Genomic DNA, 20,127 nt, shown 5'->3' with positions numbered 1-20,127 from the left:
ACCAGTGGGTGTAGAACTGAACCCAGCCAGAGTCAGCACCTTCAGGGGAGGAGAGGGAGGGGAACCAGTGAGTGTAGAACTGAACCCAGCCAGAGTCAGCACCTTCAGGGGAGGGGAACCAGTGGGTGTAGAACTGAACCCAGCCAGAGTTAGCACTTTCAGGGGAGGGGAACTAGTGAGTGTGGGACTGAACCCAGACAGAGTTGATGGTGAAAACTGGGAGTGGAGGATACGCTGTCTTCAGACGTGCGATGTGTTTGAATTTCAGCACAGGGAGGACGGAGAGTGCATAGGACAGTGATTTACAGCTTTGGAGGAAGAATAAGGGGTAAGCCATTTAGGACTGAGATGAGGAGAAACTTCTTCACTCAGAGAGTTGTTAACCTGTGGAATTCTCTACTGCAGAGAGTTGTTGATGCCAGTTCATTGGATATATTCAAGAGGGAGTTAGATATGGCTCTTAAGGCTAAAAGGATCAAGGGGTATGGAGAGAAAGCAGGAAAGGGGTACTGAGGTGAATGATCAGCCATGATCTTATTGAATAGTGGTGCAGGCTCGAAGGGCTGAATGGCCTACTTCTGCACCTATTTTCTATCTTTCTATGTAACAAGAGAGGAAAAAATGTTCCATGGAATCTAGACTCGAAGAGCTCAACGTCCTCCTGGATGTACTTTCTCCACCTCGGGCGGTCTGCCGCCGGGGTCTCCCAGGTGTCAGTGGTGATGTCGCACTTTAACAACGAGGCTTTGAGGGTGTCCTTATAATGTTTCCGCTGTCCTCCTTTGGCTCGTTTACCATGGAGCAGCTCCGCATAAAGCATTTGCTTAGGGAGTCTCATATCTGGCATGTGTACTATGTGGCCTGCCCAGCGAAGCTGATCGAGTGTGGTCAGTGCTTCAATACTGGGGATGTTAGCTGGTCGAGGACATCGCTGTTGGAGCGCCTGTCCTCCCAGGGGATTTGCAGGATCTTGTGGAGACATCTATACTTCACTCTTTAAAGGGATTTCTTCAAGTACTGAAAGCTGCAACAAATTGAGCTACACTTTGTTAAACAATTGATAAAATTAATGGAATCTGCAGGTTGGCTTTGAATTTCTCTGGGATGGCGCTGGACATGATGTGCCTTGAAATACCTCCTGTGTCCAGTAGATGACGCTGTCCCTCCAATTAACTCCGACTGAGAGGAGCGTGACTGCCCCCTCGAGCAGGAGGAACGAGAGCAGCTCAGGGTCAGACACTGCACCCCACAGGGACATCACACACTGCCCCCCTCCCTGGGGCAGCTCAGGGTCAGGTACTGAACATACTGCACCCCACAGGGTACATCACTCACTGCCTCCCTCGCTGGGCAGCTCAGGGTCAGACACTGAACATACTGCACCCCACAGGGACATCACTCACTGCCCCCCTCGCTGGGGCAGCTCAGGGTCAGACACTGAACACACTGCACCCCACAGGGACATCACTCACTGCCCCCCTCCCTGGGGCAGCTCAGGGTCAGACACTGAACACACTGCACCCCACAGGGACATCACTCACTGCCCCCCTCCCTGGGGCAGCTCAGGGTCAGACACTGAACATACTGCACCCCACAGGGACATCACTCACTGCCCCCCTCCCTGGGGCAGCTCAGGGTCAGACACTGAACATACTGCACCCCACAGGGACATCACTCACTGCCCCCCTCCCTGGGGCAGCTCAGGGTCAGACACTGAACATACTGCACCCCACAGGGACATCACTCACTGCCCCCCTCCCTGGGGCAGATCAGAGTCAGACCTTGGAGTGGGAAAGGGAGGATGCAGTTGTCGTGGACCATGTAGGGACCAACGACATAGGTAGGACTAGGTTCTGCTGAAAGAGATGGAGGAGTTGGGGTCCAAATGAAAAAGCTGAACCTCAAAGGTAATAATCTCTGGATTGTTACTTGAACCCCACACTAATTGTTACAGGGATAAGCAGATTATAACAGTAAATGCATGGTTCAAAGAGTGGTGTGGGAGGCAGGGGTTTTTCTTTACAGACACTGGCACCAGCACTGGGCAAAGAGGGAGCTGTTCCCTTGCCATGGGTTCCACTTGAGCTGGGCAGGAACCAGTGTCCTGGTGAATCGAATAACTAAGGCAGTAAACAGGGCTTTAAACTATTGAAGGCTGGGTGGGGAGATCCAGGAAAGTACAGCACGGTTTAGATAGAGAGAAAAAGCAACAAGAGACATGTCAAGGCTCTGAAGCTGAGTTTTGGATAACAATAAGCAGAGTGGGTCAGGAAGAGACAGAGAGAGTAACAAAGGTAATAAGGCATTACGGACTAAGGAGACATCAAGGAAAAATAGAAGAAAGTCAAGCTAAAGGCACTATATCTTAATGGACAAAGAATTCTCAACAGAATAGCTGAATTAGTAGAACAGATAGAAATTAATAGGTTTCATCTAATAGCCATTACGGAGACGTGGTTGTAAAGTGACCACGGTTGGGAACTAAATCTTTCAGGATACATAACTTTTAGAAGAGATGGCAAAATAGAAAAGGAGAAGAGGAAGCCCTGATAATAAAGGATGGGATAAAGACAGTAGAGGGAAAGGATCTTAGCTCGGGAAATCCAGAAGTAGAATCAGTTTGGGTGGAGCTAAGAAACAGCAAGGGGCAGAAAACATTGGTAGGAATTGTTTATAGGCCCCCAAACCGTAGTGGTAATGTAAGGCACAGTATGAATCAGGAAATTAGAGGTGCATGTAACAAAGGTAATACAATAATCATGGGGGACTTTAATCTGCATATAGACTGGGGAAACCAAATTTGCAGTATTAGTGTGGAGGACGAATTCATGTAAAGTATACAAGATCGTTTTCTAGATCAGTATGTTGAGGAACCAACTAGAGAACAGGTTATTTTAGATCTAGTATTGTGCAATAAGAAAGGGTTAATTAATAACGTTATAGTAAAGGAGCCCTTAGGGAAGAGTGACTATAATATGATAGAATTTTACATTAAGTTTGAAAGTGATTTAGTTAAATCTGAAACTTGGGTCTTAATTCTAAACAAAGGAAACTATGTAGGTATGAGGGGAGAGTTGGTTAAGGTAGATTGGGAAACTACATTAAAAGGTATGATGGTAGAAAAGCAATGGCTATCACTTGAAGAATTAATACATAATTTACAACAAACACACATTCCTTTTTGGCACAAAAATCCCACAGGAATAGTGGTCCAACCGTGGCCAACAAGAGAAGTTAAAGATAGTATTAGATGACAGAAAGATGCTTAGAATGTTGCCAAAAAGAGCAGTAAGCCTGAGGATTGGGAAGATTTTGGAATTCGGCAAAGGAGGACCAGGAAATTGATAAAGAAAGGGAAAATAGAATATGAAAGTAAACTAGTGAGAGACAAAATAACAGACTGCAAATGCTTCTAGAGGTATGTAAAAAGGAAAAGTTTAGTAAAAGTAAATGTGTTTCCCCTACAGGAGACAGGAGAAATTATAATGGGAACAAGGAAATGGCAGAGAAATTAAATGCATATTTTGTGTCTGTCTTCATGGAAAGTGGTGCAAAAAACTTGCTGGATCTACTGGAGAACCCAGGGTCTAGCGAGAATGAGGAACTGAAAGAAATTAATATTCATCAAAAAATGGTACTGGAGAAATTAATGGGACTGGAAGCCGATAAATCCCCTGGACCTGATAGCCTATATCCTAGGGTATTGAAAAGGGTAGCTATAGAACTAGTGGATGCATTGGTTGTCATCTTCCAAAATTCCATAGAGTCGAGAATGGTTCCTGTGGTTTGGAAGATAGCAAATGTAACTGAGCTATTTAAGAAAGGAGAGAAGAGAGAAAGCGGGGAACTACAGAGCAGTTAACCTGACATCAGTAGTAGGGAAAAGCTCGATTCTATGATTAACAACATGGTAACATGCACTTAGAGAATAATAAGATTGGGCAGAGTCAACAATTCGGTCGGCTGCAGCGATCTTCCAGAGAAACATGGAGAGCCTACTCAAGTCGGTACCAAGCACGGTGGTTTTTCAGGACGAAATATTGGTCACGGGTCGGGACATCGTCGAGCACCTACAAAACCTGGAGGAGGTCCTCCAGCGACTGGATCGCGTAGGGCTGCAGCTGAAGAGGTCAAAATGCATCTTCATGGCAACAGAAGTGGAGTTTTTGGGGAGAAAGATCGCGGCGGATGGCATTCGGCCCACATACGCCAAGACAGAGGCTATCAGAACATCACGGAGCTGCGGTCATTCCTGGGACTCCTCAACTATTTTGGTAACTTCCTACCGGTGTTAAGCATCCTCTTAGACCCTCTACATGTGTTATTGCATAAAGGTGAGAATTGGGTATGGGGAAAAAAAACAAGTAATTGCTTTTGAGAAAGCCAGAAACATTTTATGCTCCAACAAGCTGCTTGTACTGTATAACCCGTGTAAAAGACTTGTGCTAGCATGTGATGGGTCATCATACGGAGTTGGGTGTGTATTACAACAAGCTAACATTGCGGGCAAATTGCAACCAGTCGCGTATGCCTCCAGGAGCTTGTCTAAGGCCGAGAGGGCCTACAGCATGATTGAGAAAGAGGAATTAGCGTGTGGGTTCGAGGTAAAGAAAATGCATCAGTGGCTGTTTGGCCTCAAATTTGAGCTGGAAACCAATCACAAGCCCCTCATATCCCTGTTTGCTGAAAACAAGAAGATAAATACTAATGCCTCAGCCCATATACAAAGGTGGGCACTCACGCTATCAGCGTATAACTATACCATCCGCCACAGGCTAGGCATCGAGAACTGTGCAGATGCTCTCGGTTGGCTACCATTGTCCACCATGGGGGTGAAAATGGCGCAACCTGCAAACTTGTTGATGGTGGCACAGCCCGCAGACTTGTTGATGGTCATGGAAGCGTTTGAAAATGATGAATCACCTGTCACGGCCCGCCAGATTAGGACTTGGACCAGCCAAGATCCTCTGCTGTCCCTAGTAAAAAAAACTGTGTACTGCATGGGAGCTGGGCCAGCATCCCCATTGAAATGCAAGAGCTAATCAAGCCATTCCAGCAATGAAAGGACAAGCTGCCCATTCAGGCAGACTGCCTGTTGTGGGGTAACCGCGAAGTGCTACCCAAAAAGGGCAGGGAGACATTCATCTCGGATCTCCACAGCACACACCCGGATATAGTAATAATGAAAGCGATAGCCAGATCCCACGTGTGGTGGCCCGGTATCGACTCTGACTTAGAGAACTGTGTACGGCAATGCCGCATGTGTGCTCAGTTGAACAACGTGCCAAGAGAGGCACCACTAAGTTTGTGGTCCTGACCCTCCAGGCCATGGTCGAGGATCCATGTCGACTATGCGGGCCCGTTTCTCGGTAAAACGTTCCTGGTGGTGGTGGATGCTTTTTAAAATGGATTGAATGTGAAATAATGTCGGGAAGCACTGCCACCGCCACCATTGAAAGCCTGAGGGCCATGTTTGCCATTCACAGCCTGCCTGACATACTGGTCAGTTACAATGGGCCATGTTTCACCAGTGCCGAATTTAAAGAATTCATGACCTGCAATGGGATCAAACATGTCACCTCGGCCCTGTTTAAACCAGCCTCCAATGGGCAGGCAGAGCGGGCAGTACAAACAATCAAACAGAGCCTTAAATGAGTCACAGAAGGCTCACTCCAAACCCGCCTGTCCCAAGTACTGCTCAGCTACCGCACGAGACCCCACTCGCTCACGGGGGTGCCCCCGGCTGAGCTACTCATGAAAAGGATACTTAAAACCAGACTCTCGCTGGTTCACCCCAACCTGCATGATCAGGTAGAGAGCAGGCGGCAGCAACAAAATATAAACGATGGTCACGCCATTGTGTCACGGGAAATTGATCTAAATGACCCTGTGTATGTGCTAAACTATGGACATGGTCCCAAGTGGATCGCGGGCACAGTGATAGCCAAAGAAGGGAGCAGGGTGTTTGTAGTCAACTTAGACAATGGATAAATTTGCAGAAAGCACTTGGACCAAACGAGGCTGCGGTTCACAGACTGCTCTGAACAGCCCACAGCAGGCACACCTTTTTCGAGCCCACAACACACACCCAAAGGATCAACGACACCACCCCGGACCAGGAAATTGGATCCATCATGCCCAACAGCCCAGCAAGGCCAGGCTCACCCAGCAGCCGTGCAGGGCCAACAACACGCCAGCCCAGCGAGGGCACAGCCAACACACCAGAACAGACATTTGAGCACTGTATATAAGCCGGCCCCTAAGGCCTGTTCCTCACTCTGGAGTGTCTTAATAAAGACTGAGGTCACTGTTACTTTAACCTCCCTATGTGCAGTCTCATCTATGTTAGGAAATGTTTAACTGCACATCGAAGTATTTTTTAAATGTGGTGAGTGTTCCTGCCTCTACCACCCTTTCAGGCAGTGAGTTCCAGAGCCCCACCACCCTCTGGGCAAATCAATTTCCCCTCATATTTCCTCTAAACCTCATACCAATTACTTTGAATCTATGTCCCCTGGTTGTTGACCACCTCTGCCAAGGGAAACATGTCCTTCCTATCCACTCTATCCAGGCTCCAGATAATTTTATAAACCTCAATCAGGTCTCCCCTCAGCCTCCTCTGTTCCAAAGAAAACAGACCCATCACCTCCAATATTTCCTCATAGCCAAAATTTTCCAGTCCAGGCAACATTCTTGTAAATCTTCTTCACACCCTTTCCAGTGCACTCACATCTTTCCTGTAATATGGTGACAAGAACTACACGCAGTACTCCAGCTGCAGCCTAACCAGTGTTTTGTACAGTTCAAGCATACCTCCCTTTTTTTTTTTGAAATTCGTAGCCAATCGTTCCAATTCTTTGTCAAATCACAAACGCCAGAGGTCACCTTGCACATATCAAGGATCACTCTGCGCCAATGCTCTTAGCCAAAAGGCCTAGAGCCACTGCACCGTTCCTGGAAGTACTGCAATACCAGGTTCGTGCCATGGAGGTGGATGGGTCAGGCCCCCCACACACCTCCGTGGAGGTGGATGGGTCAAGCCACCCCACCCACCTCCTATTTCCAAAAAAAGCAAGCATATACCTTCCTGATCCAGGGAGAACCACCTTGGGGTTATGGTGGTTACTCCCCTGTCAGGTCAGTTACACATGATCTTAGCCAAAAGGCCGAGAAGCGATCCTCCCTGCTCTTGTATTCAATGCCATGACTTATAAAGGTAAGTATTCCATATGCCTTCTTAACCACCATATCTACCTGGCCTGCTACCTTCAGGTATCTGTGGTCCTGCACTCTAAGGTCCCTTTGTTCCTCTACACTTTTGAGTGTCGTGCCATTTAATGTATATTCCCTTGCCTTGTTAGACCTCCCCAAATGCATTACCTCACACTTATCCTGATTGAATTCCATTTAACACCGTTCTTCCCACCTGACCAGTACATTGATATCTTCCGGCAGTCTGCAGCTTTCTTCTTCATTATCAGCCACACAGCCTATTTTAGTGTCATCTGCAAACTTCTTAATCATACCCCCAACATTTAAGTCTAAGTCATTGATATATATTGTTCAGAACATGACAAATGGAATATAATGTTATCCACTTTGGTAGGAAACACAGAACAACAGAGTATTTTTAAATGGTGGGAGATTGGGAAATGTTGGTGTTCAGAGGGACCTGGGTGCCCCTTGTACATGAATAACTGAAAGTTAACACCCAGGTACAGCAAGCAATTAATAAAGCAAATGGTATGTTGGCCTTTATTACTAGAGGATTTGAGTATAAGAGTAAAGATGTTTTACTGTAATTATATAGGGCCCTGGTGAGACTGGACCTGGAGTATTGTGTACAGTTTTGGTCTCCTTATTTAAGGAAGGATATACTTGCCATAGAGGGAGTGCAACAGAGGTTCACCAAACTGATGCTCTGAAAATGGGGATCGTCCGATCACGAGAGATTGAGTGGATTAGGCCTATATTATCTAGAGTTCAGAAGTATGAGAGGTGATTTCATTGAAACATACAAAATTCTTACAGGGTTTGACAGGGTAAACAACATACAAAATGAACTTACAGTCCGCAAGTGTGACCGAGCTTCCAGTCGCCTGTCACTTTAATTCTCCACTCCACTCCCACTCTGACCTCTCCATCCTTGGTCTCCAACAAAGCTCAACGCAAGCTTGAGGAACAGCACCTCATCTTTCGTTTAGGCACTTTACAGCCCTCTGGACTTAACATCGAGTTCAACAATTTCACAGTGTAACCGCTGCCAATTTTTGGCTCCCTCCCACCTCCCCCCGTGCCCCACCCCACCCCCCACCCAGCCAGAGCCTGTTTTGTTTCCTTTCTCCTTGTCGCTGATTGGATTTTTTGTGGAGGTAACCAAGAGGGTTGATGAGGGTAGTGCACACGATGTAGTACATATGGACTTTAGCAAGGCATTTAATAAGATCCCACATGGTATACTGGTCATGAAGGTTAAAGCCCTTGGGATCCAGGGCAAAAAAGCAAGTTGGATCCAAAATTGGCCGCGCCGGCCGACAAAGAGCCGCGCAGCCCTTGGGCAGCAGCCCTAAAGGTTACATATAAACCTATGAACAATGACAGAAAGGCAAAGAGTACCCATCCCAATCAGTACACCTCACACAACTGCGCTATCTCTTATACTGAAACATTCCAAACTCCACCCCCAATGCCATGTGATCTCCTGGGAGAGGCTAAAACCAGATAAAAATCCAGGCCAATTTAGGGAGAAAAAATTACAAAATTCCTCTCCGACCCATCCAGGCGATCGAAACTAGTCCAGATCATGACCCTGGCAGTATTCTATTCCCTGCAATACTTACCATTATATCTGCACCATCCAACAAAAGGTCATCCAGTCTAATCCCAATTACCAGCTCTAGGTCCGTAACCCTGCAGGTTTAAGTGCCTATCCAACCATCTCTTAAAAGTGGTGAGGGTTTGTGCATCCACCATTCTTCCAGGCAACGAGTTCCAGATCCCCACAACCCTCTGTGTAAAGAAGCCCCCTCTCAAATCCCTCTAAAGCTTCCACCAACCACCTTAAAACTTTACCCTCTCGTTATAGACTCCTCCACCAATGGAAATAGGCCCTTACTATCCACCATGTCCAGGCCTCTCAATATTTTGTACACCTCAATGAGGTCTGCTCTCAATCTCCTCTGTTCTAATGAGAACAAACCAACCCAGCCTATCCAATCTGTCCTTATAACTAAGATTCTCCATTCTAGGCAGCATCCCAGTAAATCTCCTCTGCTCCCTCTCTAGTGCAATCACATCCTTCCTATAATACGGCAACCAGAACTGCACGCAGTACTCCAGCTGTGGCCTAATCAAAGTATTATACAATTTAAACATAACCTCCCTGCTCTTATATTCTGTGCCTCGACCAATAAAGGCAAGTATTCCATATGCCTTCTTAACCACCTTATCCGCCTGACCTACTTTTAGGAATCTGTGGACAAGCACTCCAAGGTCCTTTTGTTCATCTACACTATTAAGTGGCCTACCGCTTAATGTTGATACCCTTTCTTTATCAGCCCTCCAAAAGTACATCACCTCACACTTCTCTGAATTAAATTCCATTTGCCACTGCTCTGCCCACCTGACCAGTAGATTGATATCCTCCTGCAGCCCATGACTTTCCTCTTCATTATAACCACACAGCCAATTTTAGTGTTGTCCGCAAACTTCTTAATCATACTCCCTATATTCAAATCTAAATCATTGATATATAAAGCACAAAAAGTAAGGGACCCAGTACTGAGCCTTGCGAAACCCCACTGGAAACATCCTTCCAGTCACAAAAACATCCATCAATCATTACCCTTTGCCACTGGACCAAGACCTAGCTCTGTCAAGCCCGTGTGGTGGCTGGTGTGCAACGTTCAGCACACGTTAATCCACACACAGGCATCTTCCACCCCCTCAATTGGAGTTCAGGACTGGAACATCGGGTCCTTCATTGAAACATCTGTGACCTCGTGTGGAAGCAAGTTATCCTGGAAGAAGGGACCGCCTATGATGATGATGAAAGGAAAGCTCCGGGTCTGTATGGTGCCATTGTGACACATCGACACGTACCGCGCATGCGCGTCCATCTGTGCGCAAAAATGTCTTCCCCGCCCGCGCATGCTCAAACAGTGAGGGAGATCCGGGCTCAGCCCCGCCCACTGGGAGCTGCAAGCTCCGCCCCTCACACACTCCGATTGGTTGGAGGACCAACCGCCCGCTCGGTCCTCCAGTCCCACCCCCGCTCTTCCCATTGGTTGGGAGCTGCCGTCAATCACCCGGGCAGTGTGAGCTGAGCATGTGCGGGCTGCGGGAGGTGGAGTGGCGACAGCGGGTGAGAGATGGGCGGAGGGAGGGAGCAGGTTAATAAACTCCACGGGCTTCACATACACCGAGTGTGGGCCCAGGCCCGAGAGACAACACTCTGCATTATCCGCTTCACACACACCCGGTGCTGGCCTCAGGCCCCGAACAAGAACCTGCGGCTCCGGCCTTTCCCCGAGCGGGGTCCCCGGCAGTTGCGGGGCTTTCTCCCGGTGACAGGCCCCAGGGGGGCAGTAGGGCGCATGCGCGGCCTTTCCCTGGGCCAGGAACCAGGAGGAGAGAATGTTGAGAGTCTCTATCCTGGACTCACAGTCAGGGCTTTTGTAAACTGCTGTTCCAGGCTGGGGTTTAACATTCTGCATAAATAGCTGATTGGCTTATCGGGCCGCAGTGTTTGTTTCAGAACCGCTGTCTGATCTGTCCCCTTAATCAAGGGATGGTTAGGGATTAAAAAGAAGATATTCGTGTGGAGGCAGAGGGCATGGTTGAGGTTTTAAATGAGTACATTGCTTCTGTCTTCACTACAGAAGAGGATTCTGCCAATGTAGCAGCAAACAAGATAGTATCGATATTACTTGGGATAAGAATTATCAGATTGTGGGTGCAGGGGATGGATTGGTCCTGTGGGTGGGTTTAGAAGCTTTATAAACACCTGGTGTGGGCCTGAGGTGCCAAATAAGAGCCCACAGGCCCCGTGTTTACCTCCCGGTGGGGGCCCTGTCAGTGACCGCCCGGGAGAGCGGGCTCACAGGCCGCCAGCTTGGACAGGGCGGGGCTCACTACGACTGCGCAGTACTTTGGGCAGGAACAAAGAGTGGGCGGGGCTTCAGGGTCTCTGTCACTTTGATTGGACGACATGTTTCTCCCCATATTAGTGGCCCCTGAAAGGAAGCCTTGTTCTGATTCTTGTCTGGTGACCCTGGGGTAACACAGTATCACCCTATTGGTCCATCAAAATAAGCCCAGTGTCCAGCAGAGAAAATCATCAGTTCATTGCTTTTATTCTCATTCTGCACACAGGAGCTGTAGAGCTGAATCCAGCCAGAGTAGAGGGAGGGAGAAAACTGGGAGCGGAGGATAAAATGATGGAGATGGTGCGATGGGTTTGGAGTTTAGCACAGGGAGGAGGGAGAGTGTGTGGGATGGGGATTTACAGCTTTGGGGAACAAGAGAGTAAAAAATGTTCTGTAGAAACTAAAATTGTCTGTTCTGAATTTCTATTAATAATTACAGTGATGTATTTTGTAAACTCCCTTTACAGAGAATCAGAACGGGATGATTTGCAAACGAGAAACACAAACAAAACATCACCTCATGTTCTGACCGAGTCACTCGATTCATCAAGACCTGACTATCATCAGACTTTGCATGTGGAAGAATAAATGTTTGTCTGTGGGAAAAGATTTCAAAGATCAGTGTGACTGGAAAAGCACCGAGACACACACACACACCCGAGTGCACTGACTGTGGAAGGAGCTTTTACCAGTTACACATCCTGAAAAACAGCGCACCATTTACAGCGGGAGAAACTGTACACGTGTTGTGTGTGTGGACGAGGCTTCAACTGATCGTTCAACCTGAGATACAAGGACACCCACACCACGGAGAAACCGTGGAAATGTGGGGACTGTGGGAAGGGATTCAATTAACTATCCCGCTGAAAACTAGGGAGAGGCTGTTCAACTGCCCCTTATGTTGAATGTGATTCAATTGTCTAGCATGCTGACATGCCAGCGAGCTCGCAATAAAGACCATTCACCTGCTCCGTGTGTGGGAAGAGATTCACTTGTTCATCCCAACTCACTACAGACCAACTTGATCACACTGATGAGAGACCTTTTAAATGTTCTGAATGTGGGAACTCCACTTTCCTGCCTGCTCCCCATAACCCTCGATTCCCCTATCGTTCAAAAATATGTCTATCTCAATCTTAAATATATTCAATGACCCAGCCTCCACATCTCTGTTTCAAATATCCGACCCCTTACTCTGAAACTATGCCCCTTAGTTCTAGATTCCCTACGAGTGGAAACATTTTGTGAAGCCCGCTCAGAATCTTATATGGTTCAATAAGATCACCTCTCATTCTTCTAAACTTCAATGAGTATAAACCCAACCTGCCCAACATTTCATCATAAGACAACCCCTTCATCTCAGGAATCAATCTAGTGAACCTTGTCTGAATTGCCTCCAATGCAAGTATATCCCTCCTTAAATAAGGAGACCAAAACCGTACGCAGTACTGCAGGTGTGGTCTCACCAATGCCCTATACAGTTGTAGCAGGACTTCCGTGCTTTTATACTCCATCCCCTTGCAATAAAGGTGAACATTCCATTTGCCTTCCGAATTAATTGCTGTATCTGCATGTGAGCTTTTTGTGTTTCATGTAGAAGGACCTCCAGATCCCTCTCTACCGCTGCATTTTGTAGTCTCCATTAAAATAATTTTTATTCTTCCGACCAAAGTAGATAACTTCACATTTTCCCACATTATACTCCAGTTGCCAAATTTTTGCCCACTCACTTAACCTATCTATATCCCTTTGCAGATTCTTTGTGTCCTCTTCACAACTTGCTTTCCCACCTGTCTTTGTATCATCAGCAAATTTGGCTACATTACACACGGTCCCGTCATCCAAGTCATTAATATAAAGTGTAAATAGTTGAGCTCCCAGCACTGATCCCTGTGGCACTCCACAAGTTACAGTTTGCCCATCTGAAAATGATCCATTTATCTGGACTATTCTTGGGTGAGGGGGTACACTGACCACGAATAGATTCTGCTAACTATAATGAGGTTTGTTTACTCTTTACAATGTTTTGAATTGTGTGTTTAACTGAAGTCAGACGTTGGGTGGTTACCCACGGGCACTGGGCTGTTTCTGGTGAATGAATGTGGACAGTGTTAGTGGGGAATAGATTTGTGTGGGATCATTCTGTGCGAAACACTTTGCTGGGCTGTGGGTTTGCCTCAGTCCCAGTGAAGAAGTGCTGTTAAATCACAAACCCGCCAGAGATTTAAACCCCATGGACAATCTCTGTGACGTCATTGTGGCTGGGGGAAAGATTCCTTCTAGTCTGTCTAGGACCACTTACACTGAGACACCAAATCCAGGGACCACTAACACTGAGACACCAAATCCAGGACCACTTAACTGAGACACCAAATCCAGGGACCACTTACACTGAGACACCAAATCCAGGGACCACTTACACAGACACCAAATCCAGGGACCACTTACACAGAGACACCAAATCCAGGGACCACTTACACTGAGACTACAAAATGGGAATGGGAGAGCCTCAGTATGGGGAATGGTTGTGGTTGTGAATCCAGCTGTAGTGAGGGCGGAAGATGGGTAATGGACGAAGTTGTGACGGTGGAATTAGACGGGGACTGGTGGGGCCTGGTGACAGGTTATTGTCAGAAGCCCTTTTCAGACAGGCCAATAATTGGATGTAACCAGCACAACATCTGGATCTGACTGTTCTTGTCCCAAAATCCCAAAGTCTAATGTCCCTGATGTTTTTTTCTGTCGGAAATGTCGAGATGTGAAAGAATTGGAGGAAAGTGGACTCGGTCAGAAAGAAGGTTCCTGGAATGAACAATTCATGAGGCTGTTTTGTGACTTGTCTGCGTGAGGTTTAAAAAAAATGAAATTAAAATCGATGCGTCTAGTAACACGGTGCTGTCAATTGTGGTTTCTAACCTTAATCACTAACTCGTAAACCGAACATCGTATTGACTATCCACAAATAGCCCCAACCACTAACCCTAAACCTACACCCAAACCCCAGCCTGAACCAAGGTTTATTGACATGGATCAATGGAGGATCTAATGACCTGATAAAGGAAGTATTTGAAACAATGATCTTGATTAAAGAAATAGTGCAAGGTATGTTAGTAACAAGAGATTCAATCATTCCAGATCAGCAATGAGAGTTACAAAGATCAGAACATTTCAAAGGGTCTCACATGCAATATGTGTGGAGGAGTTTAAAAAAAAATCAGATCCAAAAAGGGTTAAATGGTACAGAAAATAACAGATTTAAAATCTTATGCAAGATAGGTCTACAAAGGATAGATCAACAGAACTTCAGAGGAGTGTAAAGTGAGACACTACAGTTCAGTCTCTCACACCCACAACAAGCTTGGGATTTGATGTGGTAGAATGAGAACTAGATGACAACTGAAATAATCTAGAGTAAGAAAAGGTCCACAAATGGAACAGTGGGTAACAGAACATCAATTAGTCTCTTATCATGGAGAAATCAAATATTCAACACACGGTTTGAAAAAAAGCTGATTTATTTAATATTTAAACAGAATATTAAACTCAAGCCCAGTTATAGGGGTTATTAATATCAGCAGAAATAAAGCATGATTTCCATAGTGAGCATGATTCAGTCCAGGATGTGATTAACAGCAGCAAAAAACAGCAGAATCCAAAATGCTGCAGTTAGTTGTGAACTCGCTGGTGTCTCAGCAGAGAGCATGTTTGAGTGAATCCCTTCCCACACATGGAGCAGGTGAATGGTCTCCTCAGTGTGAATTCGCTGGTGTCTGAACAGAGAGCATGACTGAGTGAATCCTTTCCCACACTCTGCAGGTGAATGGTCTCCTCAGTGTGAGTACGTGGTGCATCAGCTGATCCTTTGTGCTTTTAAAGCTCTTCTCACAGTCAGAACATTGAAATGAAGTCTCAACAGTGTGAATAAGTTGGTGTGTCAGAAGATGGGATGATTGAAGTCATCCCTTCCCACACTCAATGCATGTGATCGGTCTCTCCCCCGTGTGAACTCGCTTGTGCGTCTGGAGCTTGGATAACAGAGTGAATCCCTTCCTGCACATGGACCAAGTGAGTGGCCTCTCCCCAGTGTGAATACGTCACTGAATATCCAGCTGGGATGGGTAATTAAACCCCTTTCCACATTCCCACGGTTTCCCTGTGGTACGGGAGTCCTTGTCTCCAGATTGGATGATCAGTTGAAGCCTCATTTTTGTTAGGCTGCATAACTGGTTAAAGCTCTTTCCACAGTCAGTACACTTGAACAATCTCACTCGGGTGTGTGTCTCGGTGCTTTTCCAGTCACACTGATGTTTGAAATCTTTTGCCATGGACAGAACAGACAAACATTTCTCCTTCCACATTCAAAGACTGATGATATTCAGGTCCTGCTGAATGGAGTGACTGTCAGATCTTGACATGATGTTTGCTTTGATTGTAGCTAATACCATGTTTAATTAATTAGTAGGTTTGAGACTATCAGCAACATTAATACCTTATTAAGAAATATATGATGAACAGATTCTCTGTCCTCTTCCATATCTTGTATTGATCCATCAATCAGAGTAAACATGCAAGTCCCGCGTGTCCACAGTAACTGACACGAGATCAGCCCACTGGATGGAACCTCGGGTGCCCAGAATTTGATCTCTGGTGTCTCCAGTCCTGACTGCTCCCTTACATCAGTCTCCCCTCACTTTTATACCCTGCAGTGATCCACCTCTGGCATTGACTCTTCTGTGTCTTCTCTGCTGGGTTTGGGCAGGAAGCTGGGAAAGGACAGCTGGAACTTCTCTAATCTGTGATTTACAAGAACACTTTCCCTGGTTCCCAGTGGTTACTTTTCTTCAATAATTTTCTCATTAACCCTAAACTACCCTGCCTGCTGTTAGTTGTTATTTCTTATAGTTTCACAATTATAGATCTACACATCACACATTCTAATCTAACCTATTCTATTCCTCACTCTGGTTTAAGCTTATATTGTGGTTACTAACAGACAAACCTGTTCTTTCCCCTGATCTGATTACAGATTCCAACAAATGGGTTCAGTAAATGGAATGTCTTATCAGTGTTGCCATGGTGACCTGTCTGCAGTGAATCGATTGTTTGAGTTTCTAACTTAGACTAAACTTCTCTTTCCTATAATACACATTTAAGTCAATGTATTTTAGCCATTTTATGTTGATAAAGTGGTTAAAAAAGCACATGATCCTAGGTTTTATACATAAGGGTGTAGTGTATAAATGGGCAGAGGATATGTAAACCTGAACAAATCATTGGTTAGGCTGCAGTTAGAATATTTTGTCAGTTTTTGTACATCTTACACCAGAGGGATGACGAGGCCATGGAGAGGGTGCGGAGATTCACTGAGATGTTACCAGGGAAGAGAGGCTTTAGTTATCGGGAGAGATTGGAGAAACTGGGATCTTTTCATTAGAACAAAGGTTATTCTCATGTACAAAGCCCAGCTCCCCATACCTTCCCAGAGTGTCTCTCCTAGCCTTGGTATCCAGGAAAGGTATTGGTAACAAGTCCCTGATAACTAAATAATTTAATTTGTGATCTGAGGGAGGTGTTCAAGATGTGATCAGGTAAATGAGGAAAACTATTTCCACCAGTCGGTGAGTCAGTAACTCGATGGCATCAAATTCAAATCATCACCAAAAGGCTCAGACCCAGGGAGGAACTATCGAGCACACTGTACAACAATGTTCAGGACACTCACTGTTCCTCCGGATCTGTGTCCGGGGGAGGAACTGATGGGTTTCTCTTATCTTTGGGTTAAATTATGTTCTCATCGAGGTGGTGGATATCAGCATTGGGGATTGGGGTATTCTGAGCATCTAGTGTCTGCCTGAGGCACTCTCCAGTCAGTTACAGCATGGATTAGATTCAGATTAAAGCTCCCTTTACACTGTGTCATCAAACACTCCCAGGGCAGGTACAGCAAGGGTTAGATACAGAGTAAAGCTCCCTCGACACTGTCCCATCAAACACTCCCAGGGCAGGTATAGCATGGATTAGATACAGAGTAAAGCTCCCTCCACACTGTCTCATCAAGCACTCCCAGGGCGGGTACAGCACGGGTTAGATACAGATAAAGTTCCCTCTACACTGTCCCATCAAACACTCCCAGGGCAGGTATAGCATGGATTAGATACAGAGTAAAGCTCCCTCCACACTGTCTCATCAAGCACTCCCAGGGCGGGTACAGCACGGGTTAGATACAGATAAAGTTCCCTCTACACTGTCCCATCAAACACTCCCAGGGCAGGTACAGCACGGGTTAGATACATAGTTAAGCTCCCTCTACACTGTCTCATCAAACACTCCCAGGGCAGGTACAGCACGGGTTAGATACAGATAAAGTTCCCTCTACACTGTCCCATCAAACACTCCCAGGGCAGGTACAGCACGGGTTAGATACAGAATAAAGATCCCTCTACACTGTCTCATCAAACACTCCCATGGCAGGTACAGCACGGGTTAGATACAGAGTAAAGATCCCTCCACACTGTCCCATCAAACACTCCCAGGGCAGGTACATGGATGTGTTACCGATACCTTCCCTGGATACCAAGGCTAGGAGTGACAATCTGAAAGATATAGAAATCTAGGGTTTGTCCATGAGAGTAACCGAAGGAATGAGAACTGAAATAATCGTGAGTAATGATCGGGTGTCAGTTGTGGCTCAGTGGTAGCACTCTCGTCTCTGAGTCAGTAGGTTGTGGGTTCAAGTCCACCTGTAGATACTTGAGCACAAAATCTAGGCTGACATTCCAATGCAGTACTGAGGGATTACTGCACTGTCTGTGTTGCCATCTTTCGGATGAATTGCTCAATTGAGGCTCCATCATCCCTCAACCAATATCACTAAAACAGATTATCTGGCCAGTATCACATCGCTGTTCGTGGCAGCTTGCTGTGTGCAAATTGTCTGCTGCACTTCCTACATTGCAACAGTGAACGCACTTCAAATGTACTTTGATGTTGTTGTATCCTATTGGCTGCAAAGCACTTTGGGAGGTCCTGAGGTCATGTGAGGTGCTACATAAGGACAAGTCTTCATTGAACAAAGGAGATAAGGCCCAAAAATGGAACAGTCGGTAACAGGATATCGATTAGTCTCCTCTTATCTTGGAGACATCAAGGAATCAACACACTGTGTGTTTGAACCAAAGCTGATTTATTTGTCAGATATCCATAAAATTAACCTCCAGCTCAGTTCCAGGGAAAACAAAGCCCAACAATCAGAATGAACATGGTTCAGTCCTGGATGTGATTAACAGCTGCAATAAGAGCAGAATCCAACCCCTGCAGTCACTTGTGAACTCGCTGGTGTCTCAGCAGGTGGGACGATCGAGTGAATCCCTTCCCACACATGGAGCAGGTGAATGGCCTCTCTCCAGTGTGAGTGCGTTTGTGTCTCATCAGATCATTTCTGCTTTTAAATCTCTTCTCACAGTCAGAACATTTAAACGGTCTCTCATTGGTGTGAACAACTTGGTGTGCAGTGAGGCTGGCTGACTCAGAGAATCCCTTCCCACACACAGAGCAGGTGAACGGCCTCTCCCCAGTGTGAGTGCGTTGGTGGGTCAGCAGGTTGGATGAACTAGTAAATCCCTTCCCACACATGGAGCAGGTGAACGGCCTCTCCCCAGTGTGAATGCATTGGTGTACCATCAGATCATTTCTGCTTTTAAAGCTCTTCTCACAGACAGAACATTTAAACGGTCTCTTATTGGTGTGAACAAGTTGGTGTGCAGTGAAGTGGGATGACTGAGTGAATCCCTTCCCACACTCAGAGCAGGTAAACGGCCTCTCGACAGTGTGAACTCGCTGGTGAGCCAGAAGGTGGGGTGAATTAGTGAATCCCTTTCCACACACGGAGCCGGTGAATGGCCTCTCGACAGTGTGAGTGCGCTGGTGTCTCAGGTGGTGAGATGATTTCATGAATCCTTTCCCACACACAGAGCAGACGAACGGTCTCTCTCTGGCGTGATCTCGCTGGTGATCAGTGAGGTGAGATGAACAAGTGAATCCCTTCCCACACATGGAGCAGGTGAACGGCCTCTCCCCAGTGTGAACCCGCTGGTGTACAGTGAGGTTGGATGAGTGAGTAAATCCTTTCCCACACATGGAGCAGGTGAACGGCCTCTCCCCAGTGTGACTGCGTCGATGAATTTCCAGTTGAGATGGGTAATGGAATTCCTTCCCACAATCCCTACATTTCCACAGTTTCTCCGTGGTGCGGATGACCTTGTGTCTCTCCAGGTTGGATGATCAGTTGAAGCCTCTTTCACACACAGAACACGTGTACGGTTTCTTCCCGCTATGAATGGTGTGATATTTTTTCAGGCTGTGTAACTAGTTAAAGCTGTACAGTCAGTGCACTGGAACACTCTCACTCGGTTGTGCATGTCTCGGTGCTTTTCCAGTCACACTGATGTTTGAAATCTTTTCCCACAGACAGAACAGACAAACATTTCTCCTTCCACATTCAAAGGATGATGATATTCAGGTTGTGGTGAATCGAGTGACTGTTACATCTTGATGTGATGCTTGGTTCGAGTTTCCCATCTGCAAACCCTCCCCTTCTAATACCCTGTAAAAGGAGTTTCCAAAATCATCACTAAGGACAGGATAGAAATTCAGATCGGACAATTCTAGTTTCTATGGTACACACATTCCTCTCTGGTTTCTCCACAGCTGTAAATCACCGTCACACACTCTCCCTACTCCCTGTGCTAAAATTCAAACCCATTATACCACCTCCAACACTTTTTCCTTCTCACTGAAGATGCTGACTCTGGCTGGGTTCAGTTCTACACTCACTGGTTCCCCTCCATCGCCCTCTCCTCCCTTGAAAGTGCTGACTCTGACTGGGTTCAGTTCTACACTCACTGGTTCCCCTTCCTCTCCTCCCCTGAAGGTGCTGACTCTGGCTGGGTTCAGTTCTACACTCACTGGTTCCCCTCCCTCT

General features: G+C 46.4%; 1 protein-coding gene, 1 long non-coding RNA gene and 1 pseudogene across 3 annotated transcripts in view; 1 reads left to right on the top strand and 2 right to left on the bottom strand.

Annotated features, from left to right (window-relative positions):
- Positions 1 to 12,116, top strand: part of LOC139253804 (uncharacterized) — a 68,271-nt gene extending 56,155 nt beyond the window's left edge. For both annotated transcript variants that reach the window (XR_011591987.1, XR_011591986.1), the window contains one exon: positions 11,615 to 12,116. This is a non-coding gene — a long non-coding RNA (uncharacterized lncRNA). The remainder of the gene's footprint in view (positions 1 to 11,614) is intronic.
- LOC139253808 (U2 spliceosomal RNA) lies at positions 6,939 to 7,178 on the bottom strand (annotated as a pseudogene).
- A 2,587-nt stretch (positions 12,117 to 14,703) lies between the features above and the next one.
- LOC139253803 (zinc finger protein 271-like) overlaps positions 14,704 to 20,127 on the bottom strand; it is an 82,905-nt gene continuing 77,481 nt past the window's right edge. Inside the window, exon 3 of the mRNA XM_070873560.1 lies at positions 14,704 to 19,314. Coding sequence (XP_070729661.1) covers positions 18,465 to 19,314 — 850 coding nt within the window. The 3' untranslated portion in view covers positions 14,704 to 18,464. The remainder of the gene's footprint in view (positions 19,315 to 20,127) is intronic.

The sequence above is a fragment of the Pristiophorus japonicus genome, unplaced genomic scaffold (genome assembly GCF_044704955.1).
Source record: "Pristiophorus japonicus isolate sPriJap1 unplaced genomic scaffold, sPriJap1.hap1 HAP1_SCAFFOLD_512, whole genome shotgun sequence".
In the NCBI taxonomy this organism is placed as follows: domain Eukaryota; kingdom Metazoa; phylum Chordata; class Chondrichthyes; family Pristiophoridae; genus Pristiophorus; species Pristiophorus japonicus.
This window is presented reverse-complemented; position numbering and strand designations above follow the sequence as displayed.